The sequence below is a fragment of the Globicephala melas genome, chromosome 2, assembly GCF_963455315.2.
Source record: "Globicephala melas chromosome 2, mGloMel1.2, whole genome shotgun sequence".
NCBI lineage: Eukaryota > Metazoa > Chordata > Mammalia > Artiodactyla > Delphinidae > Globicephala > Globicephala melas.
Genome location: NC_083315.2, coordinates 53,365,723 through 53,390,431, shown reverse-complemented (window position 1 = coordinate 53,390,431; position 24,709 = coordinate 53,365,723). Strand labels below are relative to the sequence as shown.

The following is a 24,709-nucleotide window of genomic DNA, read 5'->3' as shown; positions in this document are numbered from 1 at the left end:
GACCCTCAGTCCCCCATCCATCCATCAGCCTGGCCTGATGGAGGGGATGCAGGTGCTCGAAGGCCTGGAGGGCCGGCATGGGAAGCACCACAGGACATGGTACCTGGGACCCTGGACACACCAGGTCACTTACGAGCTCGGAGAAGCCTCGGACCACCTGGCGCCGTTTCAGGTTGGTCTCTCCATCCAGGTTGGCCGTCTCGATGTGGCACAGCCCGTCGGGGTCACTCGAACAGAGCAGCAGGATGTCTGCAGGGATGATCTCGTTGCAGCGAAGACGCACAAAGTCTCCCACGCGGATTTCTTTCCAGAATCGGTTCACGTACTGCTTTTCTTCCCTGGTAAAGAGACAGCCATTAACAAGTCTGGAGGAGATCGATGGAGGCCAAATCTGGGTGATGGGCACATGCAGCTCATTGAACACATCATGCCACTTTCTGGTATGCTGAAATTTTCCATAATAACAAGCATTTAAAAGAAGATTCCTAAAGGCCACATATAGTGAAACTCCAGTAATATGAAATATCTAGAACAGGCAAATCCATGGCAATAGAAGGTGAATTCGTGGCTGCCAGAGCCTGAGGGGAGGGGAGATGGGATGGGGAGAAATTGTTTCCTGGGCACAGGTTTCCATTTGGGGTGATTAAAATGTTCTGGAACTAGGTAGTGGTGATGGTTACACTAAATGCCACTGAATTGTCCCCTTTAAAATGGCTACGCTTTCCACTCCTAGGTATATACCCCAAAGAATTAAAAGCAGGGACTCTAATGTATATTTGCCTACCCATGTTCATAACAGCATTACTCCCAATAGCCCAAAAGTGGAAACAACCCAAATGCCCAACAATAGTTGGATAAGCAAAGTGTCGTATATTCATACAGTGGAATATGATTCAGCCATGAAAAGGAAGGAAATTCTGACACATGTTACAACGTGGACTCAGAGGACATTATGCTAAGTGAAATAAGCCAGTCTCAACAGGACAAACACTGTACGATTTCACTCTTATGAGGTCCCTACAATAGACAAATTCATAGAGACAGCTAGCAGAACCTCTGTACCTTCTGCAGGATGGAGATCACAGCAGATGTATCCTCTCCACGACGCTCAAGATGAAGTAGATAATCACTCAAAACAGTGCCTGCCACAGTCAGCTTTCAACTCCTGATAGTTACTATTGATTAATAGGTAGTAGGATGAAAACACGGGTAGATTTCTGCTTTAGATTTTTTTTTTTACTCTGGAAAAATGGGCTCATTAATCCTACAAATGGCATTTTTAAGAGCTCCTTGGAGGCAGTTTTGTCCAGTTTTATAAATAAGCAGAGGAACAAGACTTTATCTCAACATGACATTCTACATGAGAAAACTGCATGAAAAAATCCTCTGGGTTATGTTGTTAGGAAAATAAAAAGCCCTAAAACACACTTCACTTTCACCATCACCTTCTCACTGGCCCCCCACACTTCCTCGCCTGAGCTCCCGGAGAACAATTCAGCAGCGAGTCTGAGTCTCACCTGACTCCTGAGCGCTGGGTGATGAGTCCTGAGTGTCAGACCTCTATTTTATTCCACACTGTGGATCTGAGGGAACCCACGGCAGACTTCCAGGGGCTCCTAGCATCAGTTGCCCCAGGTGCTGAAAAGAGAAGTAGCCCCTTCCACTATAAGCCTCTATTTACTTGCATTCCTCTGTTTCAAGATACACCGTAGTTTGGTCGCTATAGGGCCAACAAAGATAAATTAGATACAATTTTGTCCTCAAAAATAAATTCAAGGCGAGACCAAAGCACTAGATAGCACCCCCTGGGGGCTATAGAATCAAGCCCCCAATGTGAGCACAAAGGTATTCTTCTGGACCCAACCCTCCCTGCAAGGCCAGGGTGCTGTTCAGGTGAGGCATCCTTTTCCAGCTGTGACAAGTCCCCCGGCTCCGGCCCAAGGGCGCTGCCCGCTCACTGTCACAGTCTGACTTCTTCCCAGTGGACAGACAGCCTTGATGAGTGACAAATGAAACATCACTTAACTATGTTCCTATTTCCTCTTCTGAAGATCAAACCTTGACTTTCTATCATTGCAACATTAGCTCTTTAGTCTTTCTTCCTTATCAGGACACTTTGTTGGCTTCTCACAGAAAGTACAGAGGAATTTGAAAGGCCCTGTCCTTTCCAGAAGAAAGTTTCCAAAAGCTAATTTGCTGTGCGGTCACTGAGGTGGGCAGTGCACGCTGACAGTGAGCTGGACAGGCCCCAGTGTGACAGCAGCTGCCAGGAGACCGGTGGTCCTACACTGGCCCTGGGGACAGGCAGGAGGCGGGGGTGACCGGGCCAGAGGAGGCAGGGCGTGACACTGTCTGGGTTGTTTATCTTGACTACATTCCATTTACAGAACTCATCAAAAATAAAGTCAGTTTCCATCTGCCTTGAAATCTTAGAACATTAGCTTGCCCACTCCAGCAGAGCACGTATTGAAAACAGTTAACTTTGATGGAGGCATTTGAGCCCGAAGGAGACCCCCGCACAGGCCCCTGTAAACACAGAGCAATGGATGAGGAGACCTCGGTGACCGACCGTCCTGGCAGGAAGACCCGTCCCAGCCATGGAAAGCAAAGGGAGCTGCAGCAGAGCAGCTCCAGGATGCCTGAAAGAGAAAGGCCCTGCAGCTCACAGGAACTCCTAAAGCAGCAGGACCCTTAAAACCCAGACTCAGGAGTCACTTGTGGAAGAACAGCATCACAGAACCCCTTCATCACCTCGACAGACAGACAAAAATTCCTCATTGAAGCCCCACAGTCCGGTTGACTGTTCCAGCGGGAGCTCCAGCACTGAGTGTGGACCCTACACTGACCCGGCAACACCCCTGCCTGGCCTGCGTTACTCTTATTTTTATTATATGTATACCATATACATTATATAGTAACATATACTATATAACTTATATATAATATATTACATTTTACATGTGTATGTCTATACATATATAACAGATACATTACATATAACATACATATTAGATATTAGTTGTCCTCCTTTTCTCAGCAACTGTATTTGGACATAAGGTCTTTAAAGAGGTGACTGAGTCAAAATGAGGTCATAGGGTGGGGCCTTGATCCTTATAAGGAGAGGGAGAGACACCAGGGATGTGTGTGCACAGAGGAAGACCATGTGAGGACACAGGGAGAAGACGGCTATCAGCAAGCCAAGGAGAGAGGCCCCCAGAGACACCAGTCCTGTCAATGCCTTGATCTTGGACATCCTGCCTCCAGACTGTGAGACAATAAACTTCTGTTGTTTAAGCCGCCCAGTCTGTGGTGCTGTCACAGCAGCCAGAGCAGACTAGCACCCCATAACTTCAATTCCCATGACTCCAGCTGGAAGGGGCGGCTCCCAGCCTGCAGGGATGGGAAGGGGGAGAGCAGCAGAGGACCAGGTGACAGAGGGCATCACACCAGGAGACACTTCCACAGGCTTGTGTACCACATGCCCCCGTGTCTGTGCACAGGAAAAGCACCGCAGAGAAAACACGTAAGTCCCACTAACACCATACGGCAACACTGGCCTCCTAAGAACACTGATTTTAGAAGCAGCAGGTAAACAATTTAGGACCGGCTTCTATTTCCTCAGGTCACAGTGGATGCAGGCTAGGGTGGACAGGACACATGACCCCTCCTCTCCATAGGAAAAGTCTCAGGAGTGTATGCCACCTGTGGCCTCCCTGCAAACTCCAGAATTCTAACTTGCACCAGGCAGGTGCCTGTACTCCTCCAGGGACCAGGGGATCCACCTGAGATGCAAGGTTTAAAATCACCCAGTCCTCAACACTATGCATTTGTTTCCAGCAATTTTAGGAAGTGGCACTGTGTAGTTTGCCCCTGAGATATTCCTTCTAAGCACAGGTGCTGCCCCATGTGGTGGCAGGATTCTGAGACATCCCCTAGATCCCCAGCCCTGGTGTGCAAGTCCCTGCCAGCGCCCCACCCCCGGCCCCCAAGTAAAGTGGGGGCTGTGAATGTGGGAGGAGTCACTCCTGCAGGTGTAATGAAGGTGACCAGTCAGTGGGCTACGAGCTAATCATCAGGTGGGCCTGATAGAGCCACAGGAGCCCTGTAAACTGGGCCTAAACCAGAGACAGTAAGTCAGACACTAAAGTGTAGAGAGCAATGGAAGGGCCTCATGAACAGGGCCAGGAGCTGAGAGTGGCCCTGGCCATCAGCCAGCAAGAGCACGGGGCCCCAGGCCTACCAGCACCGGAGCTGAATTCCACCAAGAACCTAAATGAGCCTGGAAGAGGACGAGACCACAGCCAGGTCAATGCCTGGACTGCAGCGGGTGACACCCAGGGCAGAGCACCCAGCCAACCTGCACCTGCATGCCTGCTCCCTGAAGCTGTGACAGCACACATCTGAGTTGTCTCCAGCTGCTGAGTTTATATTAACTCATCACACAGCAGTAGAAAACTAATATGCACAATTCCCTTCTTCTGCACAGAAGCAGGAGTCAGAGGCAGCTCAGTCCTCTCAGGGCACAGCAACTGGAAAACTCCCACTCAGCTTTAGAATATGCATACCGAGAAAAGACTACCTCACAGGAAAAGAACGCAGAGCAAGACTGGTTAAAATCCAAACACACTTCCCTCTCCTCACAAAGTGGGAGCCCAACAGAAGGTATGCATAACATATTAAAATGTGGGGAAACCTGAAAATGTGTAATCTTGAAATATGGGCCACATCATACATATTACAAGCATGGAGCATGGACCCTCCAAGAGAATGACAACCGCCCTTGCAATCAGCCATCACCGAGTACCCTGCTCAGGTGTCCTGAGAGGTCTGCCCCAGAGTGTTGATCCAAGAGGTCAAGGGTCATTGGTGGAAAAAAGTGTGATTCTTCTGAGATGGGGGCGGGGGTGGGGGAGGGGTCCAAGCTGAAAGGGGTCCTGATAAAAACGCCTTCTGTTCAGAAGAACCCTTAGGAGGCCACAGGCAAAAACATGTCTTTTCTAGGGAAGCACTGCCACCGGTTTTTCTGCGCCAAACCCCTCACCTCTTGGCCTGTTGTTTGCTCAACTGTAAAGCCAGAGTGTTAAATATATAATTTCCAAGATCTGTTCTTAGGCCAAAAGAGGCTTCTAATGATTAGCTTTCCTCTTCTGGGAAAATCAATTAACACCATTTATAATTAGTCCTGCTGAGCTTTGAAGTTCTTATCTGAGCCTTTTTTGTGCAAAACAGCACAATGTGGGGGGTGAAGGAATAAGGAAATATTAGAGTGACTAGTGACAAATTTTATCTAAAGACAAGCAGTAAACAGAATTTTAAGATCCCTTAATTCATCATTTTTGGTCAGTTGTTTAGGCTGACAAACTATTTATTTGTACTAGTTATGTTTTTTGGTTTTTTTTTTTTTTTTTGCCGTACGCGGGCCTCTCACTGTTGTGGCCTCTCCCGTTGCAGAGCACAGGCTCAGCGGCCATGGCTCACGGGCCCAGCCGCTCCGCGGCATGTGGGATCTTCCCGGACCCGGGCACGAAGCTGTGTCCCCTGCATCGGCAGGCGGACTCTCAACCACTGCGCCACCAGGGAAGCCCACTAGTTATGTTTTTAAAGTTACTAAGTAAACAATTCCAATAAGAGGAGGTAAGCTGGCTTATGGAATTTACAGGAATTATTTTAAGCAGTTGAAAGCAGGTTCTTCCTGAAGATCACTATGTTACTTTCATGTAGCTCTTCATGAATGGTTCAAGGACTCCTGCTCAGAACTGTTCTGTTAATGATTTATTTTTTGAAATGCATCAGAATTCCCACCAGTTCAGCCTCACTCATGATCCCTCTCCAGTGTTGAAACTGTCCCTGCAATGGCTAAGGGTTTTCAACAATGTATTTATAAATCTCTCCAATTGTATTGGGGGGAAAAACAAATCTGATTCCATACTGGATCTGTTTCTTTAACTTCTGTATTCTATTGCTTTTGCTTTAAGTTAATCACTAAAGGGACATTGCCTTTAAGCATAAATTATACATAATGGCCCATCTCTGGGAACCGCGCCTCCCAGGTAATGAGCCTTAAGCTAAAATACCTTTGTTTAGCTCACAGGAAACATCCTGACCAGGCCCACCTGTGAATGACTACAGGGAGGAGAAATTAACACATCCCCTCTGGAGGCTGACCAGAACCAGGAAATGTTTGACTTTACTTCCCCTTTTAGTATAAAAGAAGTCTGAATTTTAACTCAGGCAAGATGGTTCTTTGGGGCAGGAGTCCATCACCTTCATGATCTGCTGGCTTTCCAAATAACGTCACTACTCCTTGCTCCAGCAACTCATCTCTCAATTTACTGGCCTGTCCTGTCGTGCAGCAAGCATTATGAGCTTGGACTCAGTAACACGATGTGGCCAAGGTATAAAACCAAACAAACAGATAAAGTTTTTTTTAAAAAAAAAAAAAAGGCATTGCAGAATTGAGTGAATTTTACTTTCATCTTCAGTGCGTTGTTATCAAATAAATTTTCATTTAGGTTCTTGGATTACCATTTTCCCAAACAGCAAAAGAAAATTTTTTTAAGGTGACAACAGATTCCAAATTTGAGAAACCATTTAACATCCCTGGTGACCCACTGCCCCTCCTTGTACAAGGACAGTCCCAACAATAATTGGGCTGTCACTGTCCCTGATCTCCAACCTGATTTATGGAGTCATGAACGTAAGAGTCCTCCTGCCAGAAGGGAGGGAGAGGAAGATGCACACCCATTTTTGACTCCACCCACAGCAGGTGACCCCTCCCTTGTAATGTGACACGACCATTCCAGTTTAGTGACCAGGAGGCAGGCTGCCCACAGTTCTAAATGTATCCATGAAATGCCCATGTCACATGCATGGAACCAGCGTCCCAGGGCATCTTGCTGTTGGAGATGCTTGCCTCTTCCATTTCTCAGTAATTTAGGAAATGAATGAGAGATTGAAATGCTTATAACTTGGATACATATTTGATTTTCTGGCCCTTACATTATCTAACAACTTTACGTGGCCATATTTTACCATCTACTTTCTCATGTTCCAAAAATGCTCCCTTTAATTCAATTGCATATAAGTTTCACAACCACACACAGGAACTCCCCAAAGCCCTCCCACCATTCACCATGCCCACACCCTGCTCAGGTGCTGGCAACGCGTGTGCAGGGGTAAACAGGGCACATCTCACTCACCTCCCTTGATTTTTCCCTCCCTTAAACTTGTCTCTCCCCCAACAAGACCAACAAAGGAGTGTGTCTTGGGTTTGGATGGGCAGGAAAGAATGAGAAAGAGAAAGAAGAGATGGAGGGTTTTTAAGGTTTGAGCAAATCCACTTGAAAACATGGCATTAAAGATGAAAGTACAATTCCCTCACTTATGTTTTAAGTATAATTCAGGGCTGAGAAGAACACTTGTTTTGATTAGGCAGTCAGGGAGTGCCTCCTGGAAGAGGGGGCATCTGACTTTAGCTCCTGAAGGATGAAAAAAATCTTAGCCTAACCCATACCCCACCCACCCCAAGGAGACTACTTATACTAAAGAGTGGAATTTAGGGAGAGGCTAAAAGGGCAGTGCCCAAACCAGAGCTTAGGCAGGACACAGCAAAAGAGATCAGGAGACTCAGACACAGAAACAGAAAAGAAAGACCAGGCGTGGGAGTTTGACTGTACAATCGATGTGACTGGACTCCATGAATGATTAGATGAGTCAGGCACGGGGTGCCCAGGTCTCCAGCCCTGGTGGCTGGAATGTGGGAGCCACTGACCTCACCCAGAAGTGGGTGTGCTGTGGGATGGAACAGAGTCCAGTTGTGAGCAATTCTGAGTCCAAGGTGCTGGTGGGCGTATGGGGTGGGAGATGCTTCCAAGACCAAGAGAGATAAAGATAGGCACTCAGGGTTCACACATGGAGGTGACAGGATGCTGACCATGGGCACTGTCATGGTGATTACCAGGGAGAGAGCTAGCTAGACGGAAACAGCGTGAGCTCGGACAGAGGCAACGAGGGAGGGAATGCGGAGGAGGGGAAGTCGGTGGGGGTGGCTGGGCAGGCAGGCGGGGCAGAGAGTGGAGGCTGGGAGCCCAGGATGAAGATGTGCCCAAGGCCTCGTGGTGCCCGCTCACCACCACAGGCAGGAGTCCAGGGGCCACACTTTCCACTGCCAAGTGATCACATCTGGACAAACAGTCATGGAATGTGAGCTCACAGTCACTGTATTTTTATTTCCTTTTGTGGGGCCTCAAACTTCAGTGGCACAAACCTGAATACGGCACACCTGTTAAGATCAATGGTCACTTTTCCAAACACTCTTAGCCCCTCTTCCTCCCCCTCCAGACCTGTTTTCCACTCTAGCACATTTCCTGCCTGACTAAGGGAGAGTTCAGTCTCTTGAAAGACGGGGAAATGTTTTCCAGGAGTGGGCCACCTGCACAAGGTTCACGAATGCTTAACGGCTTGGGACAAGGCTTTCAGCCCACGCCAGCTGGAGGCTGACACCAAATCCCCGTCAGCGCCCACACATCAGTATCATCTTAATAATCAGAGCAACAGAACAGTAGGTACGTCCCCCCACTAAGTGCAGCCCTCATATGGAGCAGGCAGCATGCAGAGTGCTTACACACAGTCCTCACACTACATTCTCACTTACGGATGGACAGAGTGACCTGTCCAAAGTCACACCCAGAAAGGGGCACAGCGAGGACCAAATCTGTCTGACTCCGGGGCCCATGAAGCCCTGGGGGAGGTCTGGTTTTGAAAGTATTATACATTTTACATTTAATTTGTGGTTTGTAATTAAAGCAAGAGCTGAGATTTTGTTTTCTTAACTTAGAAAGATGGTGTGATTGTTCAGAACAGTTAAGTGAATGGGGTACCTGTATGGGCAGCGCTGTGTAGAATCATAGAGAAAATAAGACCGCATGGTTAGCAACATTCCATACAACGTGTCTGACATGGAACAATTTTCCCTATAAAGAGAAAGCTCTTTCCAAACATAAAATTGCTTCAGGTCTACCTGTCAGTTTATCACATCCCCTGTTGGTAAAACATCCGGATCCTGGATAAGAAAGGCAAGCTCCAAGTAAAGTGCTTCATTTACTAAACAGAAAAAAAGTTGGCCAGAAATATCGGGATGCATGCAGTTGAATGCATGTTCTTTCCTCCAAATGGTTCAAGATCGAGGTAGGGTCAAACATAAAGTATCTAGAAAGATCCACAAAACACATTTTTAAGAAAAAGAGAAGCCCAGAGAACTCACGAAACACGCAAACCGACTAGACTCAGGCCTCCCAAGCATGGCCCGAGTGAAGTACTCCTTTGGCCCTGCAAGGGGAGAGCTGCTCAACACTTTTTTAAGCTTTTTTAAGCAAACAGCACAAATGAGAAAACAGGATGCAGTGAGAGGCAAGCCCTAAATGGGAATGTGGCAGCAAGAGATCCAAGAATCTCGTGGAATAATCATTGTGGCAAGGCCTGATGCCTTAGGGATGAGAAAACCCTTCATGGATTCATTATTCAGATGGTGGACAAATGAAGGAGTATGTGGGGATGAAGAGAGTGAGAGACAGAGATGGACAATTTTCACAACATTTTAAAAAGACCCATAGAGACTCTGAAACTACCCCAAATTTAATATACACTCATTATGAGACAGGCCTGGGACCTGGGACCCTTTGCTGCAGCGATGCGATGCCTGCACCTGGACAAACCTCTCCTCTAGCTACAAAATACAAAACTATAATGAACTAAAAATAACTACATGTATGTACAGTTGGGGCAAATTCTGGACAACAAGATACAAAGAGACAAAAAAACCCAACTGTCACTTCTGAAGAGCCGGGAAAAAAAACAGGGGGTCAGGAGCAACAGCAGGGTGCTGCGCATGCCCCCTGCACACACCACCACCAAGGGGGTGGGCAGATCACCTAAGCCACCCCTCCGGCCCGACCCCTGGACACACCCCCACCCTCACCCCATATAAGGAATCAGCTCAACCCTCCCCTCAGGGAGCAAACAAGGGAATCTGTTACTTGTTTTAGCTCCCTCCTGCTGCAGCAGGAGTCCCAATAAAGCCTTGCCTGAATTTCTTGTCTGGCCTCTGATCAATTTCTATGATCAATTTCTATGATCAATTTCTATATTGATTAAGGAGGCCAAGAACCCTGGTCCCTAGCAATTACACAACAGGCAAAGAAGGGAAAAGCCCAGAATGAGAGAGATAATGGCTTTAAAGCAGGGTTTCTCAGCCTCAGCAACATTGGGGCCAGATCGTTTTTTTTTTGCAGAGGGCTATCTGCACTGTGGGACTTGGGCAACACCAAGCCCCCACCCAAGAGGGGCAGTAGCCCCTCCCCACAAATCCTACCAGCCAAGTTCCTTCTGGGGGCAAAGTCGCTCCAGGTGGAGGACCACCACTTCAGAGCACCCAGGATGGACATTCAGGAACATGGGTTATTAAGTAACCTTTACAGAAACAACATATTTTAAAAATTATGTGGGTGAGAACTCAGCACTGAAACAGAAATGGCAAAATCTGCAGCAGGCACCAGACCCAAATCTGTTGCATAACGTCCAGAATGTGTCTCCTTTCCACCCTAAACTGAAACAGCTGCTCCTTCGGTGAGACACGCTAATGGATTCGGAATCTCATACTAAACATCAGAGCATGCTGGCGGTACTCGCCCCGGATTACAGGGCCTCTGTCTTCTTTAGAATGAAGATTGGATGCTGACTTTGCCAGCCCACACTGGACTATGCTGGGACCACACAATTATTCACTGCAAGGCCACACTGCATACCCAGAAGAAAGGAATTTTCCCCAGGAGCTGTACTAGCTTGTGACAGCAAAATGACACCTAAAGGAACATGACCAATTAGAAACTTCTTGGTGAGTTATAAAACTTTTGTTTTTGGACAAATCATTTCTACAGCAGTCTTTTCTGAGTTTCATGGGACAGTCTCAAAATAGCTCACCAGACATCAGGATGCGGGGATCAGACTCTTTATCCCAATAATAGTACTGCCCATTTGTAAAGCATGTAAAACACTTTGGGGGCACTTTTAGAGTTTTCAAGTTAATTTCTTCTACATTCACTGGTTGGTATGACATTCTCATGAAACAGGCAGGATGACTCACATTTCAGGCAATGCCTTAAAGCTGGGAGAGGTCTTGTGTTTTTAACAATTTTTCCTAAGTGGCTGCAACAATACATACTTCTCCTTTGGTACCTAAGAGTACCTGCCCGCCCTGTTTCTGCAAACAGTAAGTGCTTCTTTCTTTTCTCTCCTTGCCACCTGATAGGCAGACAGGACACCTTACCTTTTTATTGCTCCTGCCTGACTCCCAGGCCATTTAACCTGTTCTTCTGGGAATAAACTGCCTATTTTCCCACTGTTTTTCCTATCGTATTGTTTACTTCCTTCTGGACAACTTAATTTGTGAGAGCTTTTATATTAAAAATATTAATCCTATTTATTTTACCTTGAAAATATTTTTCTCTAAAGAATTATGTTTTTTAATGTTTGCTTATAGTATATTTTTGTCATATAACAGTTTTAAATTTTTCTATAGTTAAATATGTGTGAGTTTTCTAGGCCTGGCTAAGAAAGTCCCCTGTGCCCCTAGACTGGATGTTTACTTCTTTGTTTTTTGTTGGGGAGTGCAGCATTCTTTTCTTTTTTAGTATTCAAGTGTTCAAATGAACTGATATTCATTTTTATATAGTACAACCTGAGGGTCCAAGGCTGTTTCCTCCAGACAGCCAATTGTATAAACACTGTTTATTAAATAATCCTTTCCCCACGGAACTTAAGTACCCACTCTAAAATTCTCATATATAATATCATGTATTTGGGGTTTATCATGTCTTTCTCCATGTCCACACTCTGACCCTGGGATCCACTGCACAGTGTGCTGGATCAGCCCCATCACTGGGAGCCCCCAACCCCGGGTGGAGGCAGCCCCCTAGCAGGGCCCCGGCTGGCACTCTGGGTGACACGGGGTGCTTCCTGCTGCCACCTCTGCACCCCTGCGAGTCACAGTCAACTTCATGCTGCAGCCCTGATTCCACTAACTGTACGAAAAGTCCCTCCTGTTTGATCTTTTCAAAAATGTCTTGGCTATACTGGGGCATTATAAACTCTAAGGCCATTTTATTCAATTCCAAGAGAACCTTGCAGGCAGAACCACAGAAACACATGCACCCTCTTCTTGGAGAACTCACTCTCCCACCCACAGCCACAGGAAGCCTCCTGCTGGCTTACATCCTTCAAAGAGATACTGCAGTTTTCTTCATGCAGGTTTTGAGCCCTTCTTGTTCAATTCACTCCTAGGTATTTTATAGTATTTGTTCCTGTTTTCAGCACTATCCTCCCCACTTCCCCTCTGGGTGCTCACTGCTCCCTGAGTTACTGTGAGTCATTCTTTATGGTCCCAAGCCTTCCTCAGCAGCTGTTTCTCTGGGCATGAGTTCTCTCTGCTTAAACCATTTTCCTTTCCCTGGTGGCCAGGCCCCTTTGAAGGAATGGTTACTATTCTTGGTTAGCACGTTTGGTTAGCTCTGCTTGGTTAGCTCTGCTTTCTAAAATGATGGCAGGTGCCCGACTTACGGAAAGTGAAGCGGCCCCCAAGAGAGCAGTGAGCATGAAGTTCATCCGGGCTCCCACTGGCAGCCTCTCCCAGCCTCAGGGGCAAATGAAAAGCACCCCGGAGGCCAGAGTGTCAGGTCACCCTTGCATGCACCAACGGCCACCTTCCCCACTGAAGGCCCACAGCCCTCTGCAGGCCCAGGCTTTCTCCAAGACACTCTCTTTTGTGGCACCCACCCCAGTGCTGTTCTCCGAGTGCCTGTGGCCTATGCAGGAGCCTGAGCCAGTGCTCTGTACGGACCCAGATGGACCAAGGTCAGTCCAGATGTACAGAGACCTGTGGCCACTGCTCCAGCATGCAGGTTGGAGAGGAGAAAGGTTCAGGCCCCCATTTCCCCAGAGCCCCCTGCTTCCTCTGAATCTGAATTTTGAAAGTGAGAAGGCTTCATTGATGACAAGGTCCCTTCCTCTCATTTGACATTCTGAGGGGACTAAGGGCCAGAGAAGTAGACGGATTTTCCCACTCGGTGGGGGTGATGGTCTGCTCCCACTGCACTACCAGGAGTCTTCCCGAGGCTCACTGAAAAGCACTGACCTTTGGGTCACTCTCTGACTAATCCACGCTGGGTTCCCCCTGGCCAACCAGAATGAGGAATCACGCATGCAACCTATTCTCTATGTAAAGTTCTCTAAAAAATTCACCGCAATAACATTTCTCCAAAACTGATTTATTGCAAATGTCCCTCAGTCATGACAAGCACGGTGAACGACGTCAAACAAGCCCTGTCCTTCAGAAGATTCAGCCCCTGGAACGGAAGGGATGTTAAAATATGGATCAAACTATGCTCTGGCGACATGATTTCTTTTGAAGCAGTTTGTGTGGGGACGTAAGACACCTCTGGAATTCACAGCTTGGGAGTCCAATCCCAATTTTCTCCAGTAAAGCAGTAACGGCAACAGTAACCTCAGGAAACTGATTTCACCCAATAATTTTCTGAGAACGGTCAACAATGCTGGAATTCAGAACTGACTTAACCCCCTTCTTGGGTAAAGACATGGTGAGTTCGGCCATGCTGTTGATGGTCCCCTTCTCCTTGTGCCACGGCTGCCAGACCCCACAGGCCACCGCAGAGTCACTGTCACCAGTCATGTTTGCAGTGCCCTGTGAGGGAGTGCCGTGCCACTCCCACTTTAAGGATGAAGATGCTGAGGACCAGAGGGGGTTAAACCTATGCCCTGACTCACGGCTGGAAGAGAGGAGAGCTGCTCCAAAAACACGCATAGAAGGAAGGCCTTCTATGTCTACGAATGTAACCCATGCTTTCCAATTTTAGATTATTGGGGGCAAAAATGCTAAGAAATGGGAATGGCTAAATTATAGATGTTTTCGCCTATCTTTATTTAGAAAAAAAAATTTCTCTTTCTTCTTGGGGGAATCAAGCAGGTTACAGTAAGTTACATTCAAAGAATCTTTTGTCGCTACACAAATGTGCAAAGTTAAGAAGCACACCGCTTCGGAGGAACTGAATCAGCCAGGGGTTCCCACCATCCCAGCACCAAATCGCCGTCATACTGCGGAGCCCACCTCATGAGGCCTGGGTGCCATAGACATGACTGTCACACAGGCCCCACTGCGGGAAGGCCTGCCGACTGGTCACCCCTGGCCCAATTCTAAACCCGTAACAATGACGACTTTGGGATTTCAACGTAGCTTCTTGAGATGAGGGAGAGACAGACTCTTCCGTCAATCCACTTCAGTGATTTGGGGTTGAAAGTGCTTGTAAATAGGAACAAAAATTTTTTTAATGTTTTTGGGTTTCTGCTTATGCCTCTAACAATCTAAATACCGTTGAATTTGATTCCTGATTTTGGTTTTAGCAATATGTTATTATCTTTACCACTATTAATAGTAATACTTATTTTCCCAAAGACTGCCAGGTAGGTACCAGCACTAAAATTACTGCCTGGAAATATTTCTTGAGACATTTTATTCCTTAACTGACGTAGTGTGTCATGAAATCCGCTGGGAAAAATTTGACCTGTGAAAAGGGTTTGTTTCACAGCCAAAGCACAGGTGCTGAGTGTCACAGTCTCTTTCACCCACAGCTCTGTCATGACCCTGTGTGCACACACAGCCAGGGCCAGCACACGGGGGTTCCCATAGCAGGGAGCTGGCCAGGGAGCCTTTGTTCCTGCACAAGCTGAGTCTGGCCGACATCAGAGAGCACTCTCCCTTCTTCGGACCGCTCCGGTTCTTTCCACTGGGGATGTGCCCCTGTGGTCAGGCAGGCATCCTGGGCATGGCTGCAACCACAAGTGACCTGGACAGGTGTCCTCTGCCTGGAACTTGCCTGCTGCCCCCTGGGATGGGCCAACTGGGCCTCAGGACAATGCCCCCTGGGTGGAAATGGCAGCAGCAGTAATTCAAACTCGCCTTGAAAAGGCCTCTCACTCTTTCAGTGGCTCTTGAAACTTTAGTAACTTGGAAAGGTTATCTTTCAGAAAAGAATTCACAAAACACACACCTGTGTATATTAGGCTCCTCAGTGGCACAAGGAATCCCCCTGCTGCCAGGAAAGCTGGGACAGGCACCCCAGGCCCAGGACACACCTCTGAGCAGGTCACTGGCATGAAGAGGGGCCGACCTGCCGCCCGCATCTGTGGACATCCCGCAGCAAGGCCAAGGGTACAAGGAGGGCAGCACAGAACAGCGAGAAGATTCCAATCAGCAGGAGAAAAAAGGCTTTTTTACTTCCTGCAATATGTGATCCCAGTCTGGTGAGACAGCTTCCAGGTCTCCTGGGCCACCGGGGCTGGATGACAAACACCCAACAAGAGAACAGTCCTCAGATCATGGTGACAAAACCCGATTCGGCTGCTCTGGCTGCCACCCGCACTGGACACGCCCATAAAGGGCTTTCATCTGGACCCCCCAACAATGCAACCTGATCTAGGGTAGTGTAGAAAGTGTGTCAGGCAGCCCACTCTGGAACATTCGGGAGGCTTCCTACCCATCCTAATAAAATTCACTTTATTTCAAATACCAATACATGGCTAATTTTTTTAACATCTATTTCTCACCTTATTTTTTAGTTTTATTTTATTCCTAGTATTTCAACAACAGCAGAGCCTATGTGCTTATACAGAAATAAAGTCCACACATTTAATCTAACACCAGTATTTGAATAACTTTAGTGACAGCACTATCCTCATGCTGTCCCCCTTACAGAGGAGAGTTTGGGGCGTCATTCTGGGTGAAAGGAAAATGTATCTCCTCTTAGGTAACTAACTTGAACAAAAGAAAACTCTTTGGAGTGACAGTCTCTCCTCAGCTGGGGAAGGCAGTCCAGTGTGTGCCATGACCCCAGGGGGACAGAGATGCTTTGGGGAACCAGCCACATGTACTGCCCTCACACTGTCCTACACATTGGGATGTGAGGAAAATAAAAAATCATTTTCCTGTTTCAAGTCAGAACAGCAGCTCCCCAGGCCCCGGGTTCAACCCCAGGGTCAGCACTTCCAAGCTGTGCTGCCAGGCGTGTGTCTGAGCCTGTGTCCCCATCTGCAGAGTGGGGATAACAGTGACAATGCTTGTACCGTGGGGGTAGGGAATGGGTGCAGAGATGAGCTTGGCTGTGTACTCAGGGCTGCTGTGACGGGGTCTTGGGTGAGAGTCTCTGGGGGAAGGTGCCACCACGGAGCTTTGGAATGCTGACTCGTACTCACCTCCCAGACAGCCAACACCTCTCACCCTTAGTTCCCCAATCATCAGGCCTCAATGTGCTCATTTTGAAAATGGTTCAACCTGGCGTGGAACAGCTTGCTTTTAAGGAAATCACACCTTTCCGCTCTATAAAGCACCTTGCCCCTGCCCCTTCTGCACCTATTGCTCACCAGGCTACTGTCCTTTTGCACCACCAGGTGGGAGGGGCACCTCGGGCCCCCATGGGGACCCCTCCTTGCTAATCTCTGAACCCAACATGCCTGACAGAACACAGAGGCCACGTGGCAGTATATCTCCGTTACTGGCGAGCAGTACCACTTGCCTTGGGCCAAAGGCTGAGAATCTCCCTGTGTTCCAAAGGGAAGGATCTCATGCACATTTTTATACCAACACAGGGAACACGTGCTCCACATGACGGGAGGGCACGTGGCCGACTCAGGCTAGTACCACACACAAAGCCATCTTTGTTCACCAGGAAGACTTTAAAAATTATTTTCCTGTTTCAAGTCAGTAAAATGTTGCTTTTGGGCCAAGACTTACTTGGGAACTCTCCAACTGGATGCTTGTCTTCTGAGAACAGAACAGAAATTGGGCAAAGTGCACCATGGAGACGTTGCATATGCCTGTCTCTGCAGTACAGACCGTGTTGTTTTAACGTCGCAACACGGAGCTGGGCTTTCCTCCTTGAAAACTGAAACCACCAGGCTGGGAAATATGGAGGCAGCTTCTCTCAGACCCACAGGCCTCCCTCACTGAAGCTGGGGCCACGTGGATGCACTGAGTCAGAGTCTGGGACTATGGACCAGCTCCCTCTGGCAGCAGTAACAGATTACCACGAGCGAAGCTTAAAGCCACACAAATTTATCATGTTATAGTCCTGGGGGTCAGAATCCCAACATTGGCCTCACTGAGCTAAAATCGAGGTGTCAGCAGGGCCGCATCCCTTTCTGGGGGCTCCAGGGGCAAACCCGTCTCCCTGCCTTTTCCAGTTTCTAAGGTCAGCCCCCTCCTCCACCTTCAAGGCCAGCGTGGCGTCAGGCCTCTCTCACTGAGCTCCATCTGTCTGGCTCTCTCCTGATTTTTTTTCTTCCACCTTAGGATCCCTGGGATTATAATGGGCCCACCTAGAAAAGCCAAGATAATCTCTTTATCTTAAGGTCATCTGATGAGCCACCTTAACTGTGCTTTTCCATGAAAATACTCACAGGTTCTGAGGATTAGGAGGTGGACGTCTTTGGAGGACCATTATGCTGCCTAAAACAAATCATGAGCAGAAATCAGGTAAAAGTGCATTTTATATGTGAGGAGGGTGTGGCCAATATTCAGTGGGATGTGTCCTGAAGTCAGCTCCCACCTGATGCTCTCATGGCCAAGGGACCCTAGTGAGGGGGGACGATTCCTGAAACAAGGCAAGACCCGGCCACAGGGACACATCCCCCTCTGACCCTGCAGCCTAGGGTCTGAGGGGAGACAATGGTTCGTGGGAAGGTGGTCAGGTTGTGACTCTGTGGCCTGTGCTGGGTCCCCACTTACCATCCCTCAGGCACATCTGCCATACAGTCCCCTAGGACCCCTGGATTACTCGTGACCTGCTGGGCACCTTCTTCCTTTCATTCACTCACTCATTCATTCATCCAGTGTCTGTTGGTTCTGCTGGGCTACATGCTAAGGGACGAGGCACGACAGGGAGCAAGGGGACCTGTGATGCCCTCATGCCCTCTGGGCATCTGCAAGTTTCCTCTCTGCTTCTCAGACACAAGGACTGCATCACTAGAGCAACTCACCCACCATGGAGAGTTCTTTAAAGAGAGTGATGGAACCTACACAAGCAGCCCGAGCTGCTCTGCCTTAGTTAGTCCGTGGGAACCAGGGTTTGGCCACTGACGTTCTAACCCCTGGCGGGCAAAGTCCAGTCCCCATTCCCAAGGGCCCTTGTCACTAGCACCTGTTCCATAAGGATGTGACCCTCAGGTTCCGAAGTGCTGCTGTCCTGCTTGTAAGGCCAAGATAGCCCACAGTGGACACACCAGCAGCACCTGCTAAACCCAACAGTGAATTCAGAAAGCCCAAGAATGAACCTCACTCAGTCTGGACCACGCTGGGCAATTCCCAAACCTCCAGAGGCCTTGGCTTCTGCGAGCGTACACTGGGAGCCACAGATCTGCCAGACGTGGGCTTGAGTACGCCTTAGTACCACCCACACTGCTGCTCTGTCTGCACACTGCCCTGCCACAAGATGTGTGCGAGTGGGAGGCGTGTGTGTGTGGTATGTCTGTAGGTGTGGGGGGGTGCACACACGTACACATGGATGGGTACACACAGATATACACATCAAGGACAACTGACACACGTGGAAGTCAAGTAGAAAGAGCCTGAGATCTAAAAAGATAGACATGTTCAATCAGCCTCCGGCATCCACTTAGTGTGCCTGGATAAGCCACCTAACTACTAGGAACATGAACGTAAGTCATCTTGTCTGGAAAACGTGGCTAATGACACAGGCAAGTCACCTCTCAGAACTGTCCTGGGAATCAAACCAATTTTATCCAGCATGCACTTTTGAATATTAAATATATAGAATCAAATAAATGTTTGTTAAACAGCTGAATGAATAATATTATGTGGTATTTCCTTTAGAAGTATAAAATATTATAAAAATATCAGGAATTTTAAGTATTGGCTTTTTAGATTTGCTCAAATTGTAATACATCCTGGGTTTGGAAAACAGAAAGGTGGGAATGGAGGAAAAGTAAAAACCCTCTTTTGAAATCTTATAAGGCACATGTAGCAGGTGTGGCAAGCTAATGGTGATGCGGGAGAAGGTTCTGAGAGAACCAACCTCCACATCTACACACAGGCCCACAGGACCCTGCTGGATACCCGCTCAGCGATGCCTCTCCAGCTAGTTTAGAATGACTGGTTGAGTCCCTAGGACCCACTGCAGATGGAATCCACCAGGCCCAGCACACACTGGCCTCAGGGCCCCTGCTTCACCACCTTGAGTTCCTCCTGCTGTACAAGGGTCCGGATCCGGGAAAAGAGATGCTGCCTCATTAAGAAACAGAAAGTCTTTTATCATAATCAATGTTTCAATAGTAGCATTCACCAAAAAGTGGGCTCACCCCCTGCATCACACTTAATACATATTTTTGTGCTATGTTTGAGTTCGAACAGCTGGCTATTTACAGATTTTGACTGGGAAAATAATGCATGAACATATAAGAAAGTTCCAGATAAAAGTCGAAGTCTTGTGGCTCAACACCCGTGGGTTGTGTCCACTCTAGCACCACCTGGGCCCACAGGTTGGAGGCTTATGTGTCCCTTCTAGGGGCAGAACACAAGGAAATTCTAAATCCATGGGTTAAAAAAGGAAGGCTGGACTATTTTCCTTCCCAAAACTCACCTAGTTCTAGGAATTGGCAAACATTTCATAATTTGCTTCATGAAAATAAGTTTCTACCTTTACTAAAAAGAAAACGTGAAATTCCCATAATTCCCAGAGTATGGAGGAAAAGGTATTTCAGAATCAAAGATGAAAAGCACATCTGCTAGTTATTTCGAATAGTCTTCCCAAGACATTTATCTTAATTCTTAGAAAAGTCCCTTATATTGCTTTGAGAAGAAGCAACTGCAAACTGCTAAACATAATTGTCTTCTAATTAATACAGAAGAAACAGCCGCCCTGACACACCTTCTGCTCTCCCTCCACCATGAATTCTCCCTGACCCCAAAGCAGGAGAAATTAAGTGCAGGCATGTGTTTTCTCCAGTGCATCTAAATGGCCCAGTTCTGACCACAGCCTACCCTTGAAGGCACCCATGTCTCCATCACACAGACTGCCTCCACCTCAGCTGGGAGCTCAGCTTTTCAGGAGCAACAAAAGACGGGCAAAGGAGAAGTGCTCAGGACTTTCAAAGAACGGCCACCTTGGGTGTGAGATCAGGAAGACACCCTTCACTCATTTCTTCATGCAGTGGAATCTTCACATATTTCAAGAATGACCCCGAATGCCATCTTCTCTCCTCCGCTGAGCGCCTCTGAACGCTCAAGGGGACCAGATGCCCAGGCTCTGAGCACCTTCACCAGGGAGGGTAGGCAGGCAGCCTGCCCGCGGGCCTCCTCACCCACTCCACCGGGCCACACGCACAGGGTGCTCACTGGCCTTCAGGCCGCCCATCCCCTCACCCTGCCCATGGCCCGGCCTCCCACAGGTCAAGCTGGCTTTGCTGGCTGAATGCTTTGAGATTCTGGCGATGGTCAAACATTCCTTGTAGGGTGATGGTTTTAAATGAAGTCCTAATTAACCAAATATTTTAAAGAGAAAAACACTTTCGTTGGTGCCAGTTGGGACTCTGAAATGATGTCCTCACAAATTTTCTACCTATAGTGGAAGTGAAGGTAAAAAGTTCGACTGGGGCTTCCCTGGTGGCGCAGTGGTTGAGAGTCCGCCTGCCGATGCAGGGGACATGGGTCTGTGCCCCAGTCCTGGAAGATCCCACATGCCGCGGAGCGGCTAGGCCCGTGAGCCATGGCCGCTGAGCCTGCGTGTCCGGAGCCTGTGCTCCGCAACGGGAGAGGACACAACAGTGAGAGGCCCGCATACTGCAAAAAAAAAAAAAAAAGTAATATTGAAAGTTAAATGTGTCTTATTTACTTTCACAAGTGCCCAATATATCAGCAGGCTGAAAGCACACAGCCCCCGATTTAACTGTTGGTTCCCATGCTGTACTACACAACAAGGCCCTTCATTTCACAGTATGAAAATAACACCACCATGAGTCACCACTGGGTAGCAAAGTTACTTCCCAGTTCTAGGGTTTGTTCTCACTGTTGCATTTGCTTTCTTCAAGGTCTCACTATGGCCTTACTGTGCTAGGGGTATATTGGATGAAGCAGCTAGGCATAAATTAATGGTTAAATGAGCAAAAACGGATGACAGGTTTCCCCCACTATCCAAAAGCAGAGTGTTTCTATGAAACTTTTCCTGACCTGAAATGGCATAAATGAAGAAGCAATTACCTTACAACACATCTGGCAAGGGATGCACAAAAATAAATCTAGATAAAGCACAGATGCTCACACAGTTCAAAGCTACTTGATACAGAGATGCTGAGTGTGGTTCCCAGAGAAAGAGCTTGGTGGTGTCACTCTTTGAGGTGTGCATTGCCTCTATCGCCGCTCGCTGCAAAACAAACGCTATTTTTGCTTTTTGCCTTTTTTCATAAAAGCAAAAATCCTCTTTGGATTTCTTTTGGTTAGCAAAAGTGAACGCAAAAAAATAAATAAATAAAAGTAAAAACAAAGTGGCATAAACTGAACTTTCGAAAAGTGGGGGATACCTATACTTCAGCACAATTTATCGATCAACTCTCATCAAAACACTCTCCCGTTTGTCTCCTGTTTCCCAGGTGAGAAAGCGGTTTGTATAAGGAACTAGTGATTCACAACTCATGTATTTTTATGCCAGTATTTTCCCCCATCAGGTGACCAGCCTGGATCTATAATACTTTTATGCCAAATGCTGTCTATTCTTTGGGGGAACTTAGAAGAAGTTTCTTGGAGAAGGTAGAGTTTGGCTTTAGGATTAAAGGCTGGGGGGATCCACATGCACTAACATCAGCACAGGCTTTCCTGGGTTTCAGGAAGATGGTCACAATTGGGAGGATGTGATGTGCTCACTGACTGGCCGTGAGACAGGGGTATGCAGAGAGGCCACAAGTGGGCAATAAGGTCCTTATAGGAGATGGCCCCCATGGTGGGGAGGGGAGACATGATGGCTGCACGGGAGGATTCCTGCTCGTGTTCTCTGAAGCCTGAGCCCTGCGGAAGCTTCCAGCACTGAGACAGTCTGCACTCTAAGTAAGAGCACCCTGGGAGGCCCCAGATGGGAGGGTGGGAGGCAGGGAGGTGGGACCACCCCCCCAAAAGAACCCAGCTGAGTGTGGGATGGTGGGGGCCACATGTCACAGTGGAGGAATCCTCAAGAGATGGGATACAGGAGGGAGCCTGTAAGGCCCATACCTCCCACAAAGAGTCTAGTGGGAGCAGGGTGGGAGTGGCGAGCCATGAACTAAGGGCACCAGGGACAATTACTGATGGCAGAGTGATGGAGGACACACATTTCACTTTGACTTTCTCAAAATTATGGTGTTTCTTTTAAAACTAAAGACGAGAAAAATCAAATGAGCAACCAACCTTAAGAACTCCATCCACTTCACCACAAATTTGCTGTGAGCTAACATTAACGAAGGGCACATTTATATAAAGATGGCTGTTTTTTTTTTTTTTTTTTGGTAAAGTCTATCTTCAAGGTAACATATAATTAAATTTTTGCTTTCAGAAATTTTTATTTGTGCTCATTTTCCTTTCCTTCTTGGGAAAACCTCAAACTCACTCATAGTTACATAGATGCACCATGTGCCTGAGAACAGTGCTCATCACCCTGGATACGCCGAGAGGCGGGAAGATGTTTCCATGACCACCGTTCATCTTTGGTCTAGCAGCACACAGTAATTTTTTTTTTAACATCTTTATTGGAGTATAATTGCTTTACAATGGTGTGTTAGTTTCTGCTTTATAACAAAGTGAATCAGTTATACAAAAAGTATGGAACGCTTCACGAATTTGCGTGCCATCCTAGCACAGTGGCCATGCTAATCTTCTCTGTATCGTTCCAATTTTAGTATATGTGCTGCTGAAGCGAGCACAGCACACGGTAATTTAAGCATGAGGACTTGTTGCTAAAAATCCTGAAGTAGAAACAAGAAGGGGATGGAAGATACTTTGCCCTCTTTCCCAAGGCCTGTATTCTCAGTTCTGCCATCGCAGAACTGGGTGGTATATCCCATCTGGCGGCCGATACAGAAGTGGTCTGCCTTGGGGTCACCCACGCTGCAGACTATATGCACTTCAGGTAGATCTAGGACATGTATGGTAAACCACCTGACATAAGAAATTAATTACAAGAATTTTTTTTCCAAAAATGACAATGTGCATTGTAGAATCTAGTTTTCAAAGTCAGGGTCTTCAACTAGAGATGAAGGCTTGATGGCAGTTTCCCCATCACTTAATGCAAACTCCCTGTGATCCATGTAAGTGTTACAGAGTGGGGGCTGAGAAATGAGGAGGCCAAAGCAGGAAAACTATCCCCGAACTCCTCATCTCCTGCAAACCTTCTAATAAGACCTGCTGCCGAAAGCCCAAGGGCCTGGTTCAAGTTTCCTTAACTTTCCTGTCTGCGGTTACCTGACAGTACAGCAGCGGGGTTGCCAGGAGACGGGGTGCAGGGATGAAGGCGTGGATGAATTACCAAATGGACGATTTGAGCCTGATGTGTCTGCACTGCTTAGAATTCAAAGCTGCTGGTAGGCAGTTCAAGAGCAAGCCAATCCTCTCACCTGCATATTTTAGGGTTCCTTTAAATCTGAAGATGTTCTGGGAAATACACATCTATACTTGTTTGTTTTCAAAGTGTAACAATGCCCACAGAGCTCTGGGCACACAGACTGTTTTGCAACTTAAATATATACGATGAAACTATGATTCTATGTCCATAGGGCTTTACCTCCTACCTGCCTACAACAAGCAATGTTTGTACCACAGTCTGAAAACAGAGCAAACAGTCCTGGCCAGGACTTACGAGACGAGGTCTCCCAGGTCTGATGGAAAAGGCTTCCACAGAAAGTACCACTACTGGGATCCAGGGGGTGACCACTGGGTGGCCAGAAATTCATCTGCAAAGCCAGGGAGGTGAGGTATGCAAAGACACACCATAATTATGCCTAGAAGCCAAGTGTAGCACAGCCTTCCCTTTAACTATACAGCCTGACAGAAGCAGAGAACTAACTGCCCTGATCTGGAGTCAGAACAAGTCTCCTAGCCATGACAACAGTGTGTGTTTAAATGAGGTGGAGGACATGTGTCATCCAGCAGGGGTCACAGGTGACCTGACACCACCTTAGCAGAAATTTCTTTTCACTTCACTAATTACAACCCATTAACAGCCTTAAGCCACCAGACAATGGGGTCCAGTGAGCATAGGTCCCAGAGGGGTCAGTGTGGGTGGAACACAGGAGGCGGGGAAGGCCAGCATCAGGGACACTGCAGGAGCCCAGAAGGGAGCTGCCGGGATGTCCCAGGCAGACGTGGATCACTCGGGCTCTTGCAGGCTCTCTACAGATACAGAGCTGGGTGATTAAGAGGAAGAAGGCCAGAGGCAAACTTTGCTGACTGGCCAGTTCCTGGCCACAGAGAGAGGGAAGCATCCCACCAAGACATACAGCAGAGTTGGGAAAAGAAAGGAGAGGAAAAAACTAAGAGAAACAGGAGATGAAGACAGAGAGGGAAGAGAGAGGAGAAAGACAAAACGATCAGGGCAGGGCCTGGTCGTTTACA

The 24,709-nt window shown here is 47.6% G+C and overlaps 1 protein-coding gene and 1 non-coding gene across 2 annotated transcripts in view; both read right to left on the bottom strand.

Moving 5' to 3' along the window:
• The window catches only part of ATP10A (ATPase phospholipid transporting 10A (putative)), a 174,927-nt gene that overhangs the window by 101,615 nt on the left and 48,603 nt on the right, over positions 1-24,709 (bottom strand). The window contains 1 exon segment of the mRNA XM_030873088.3: positions 134-338. Within this exon segment, the coding sequence (XP_030728948.1) occupies positions 134-338 (205 nt within the window).
• On the bottom strand, positions 22,916-23,022 carry LOC115861968 (U6 spliceosomal RNA). Its single transcript, XR_004042952.1, has one exon. It is a non-coding gene; the product is annotated as a U6 spliceosomal RNA (small nuclear RNA).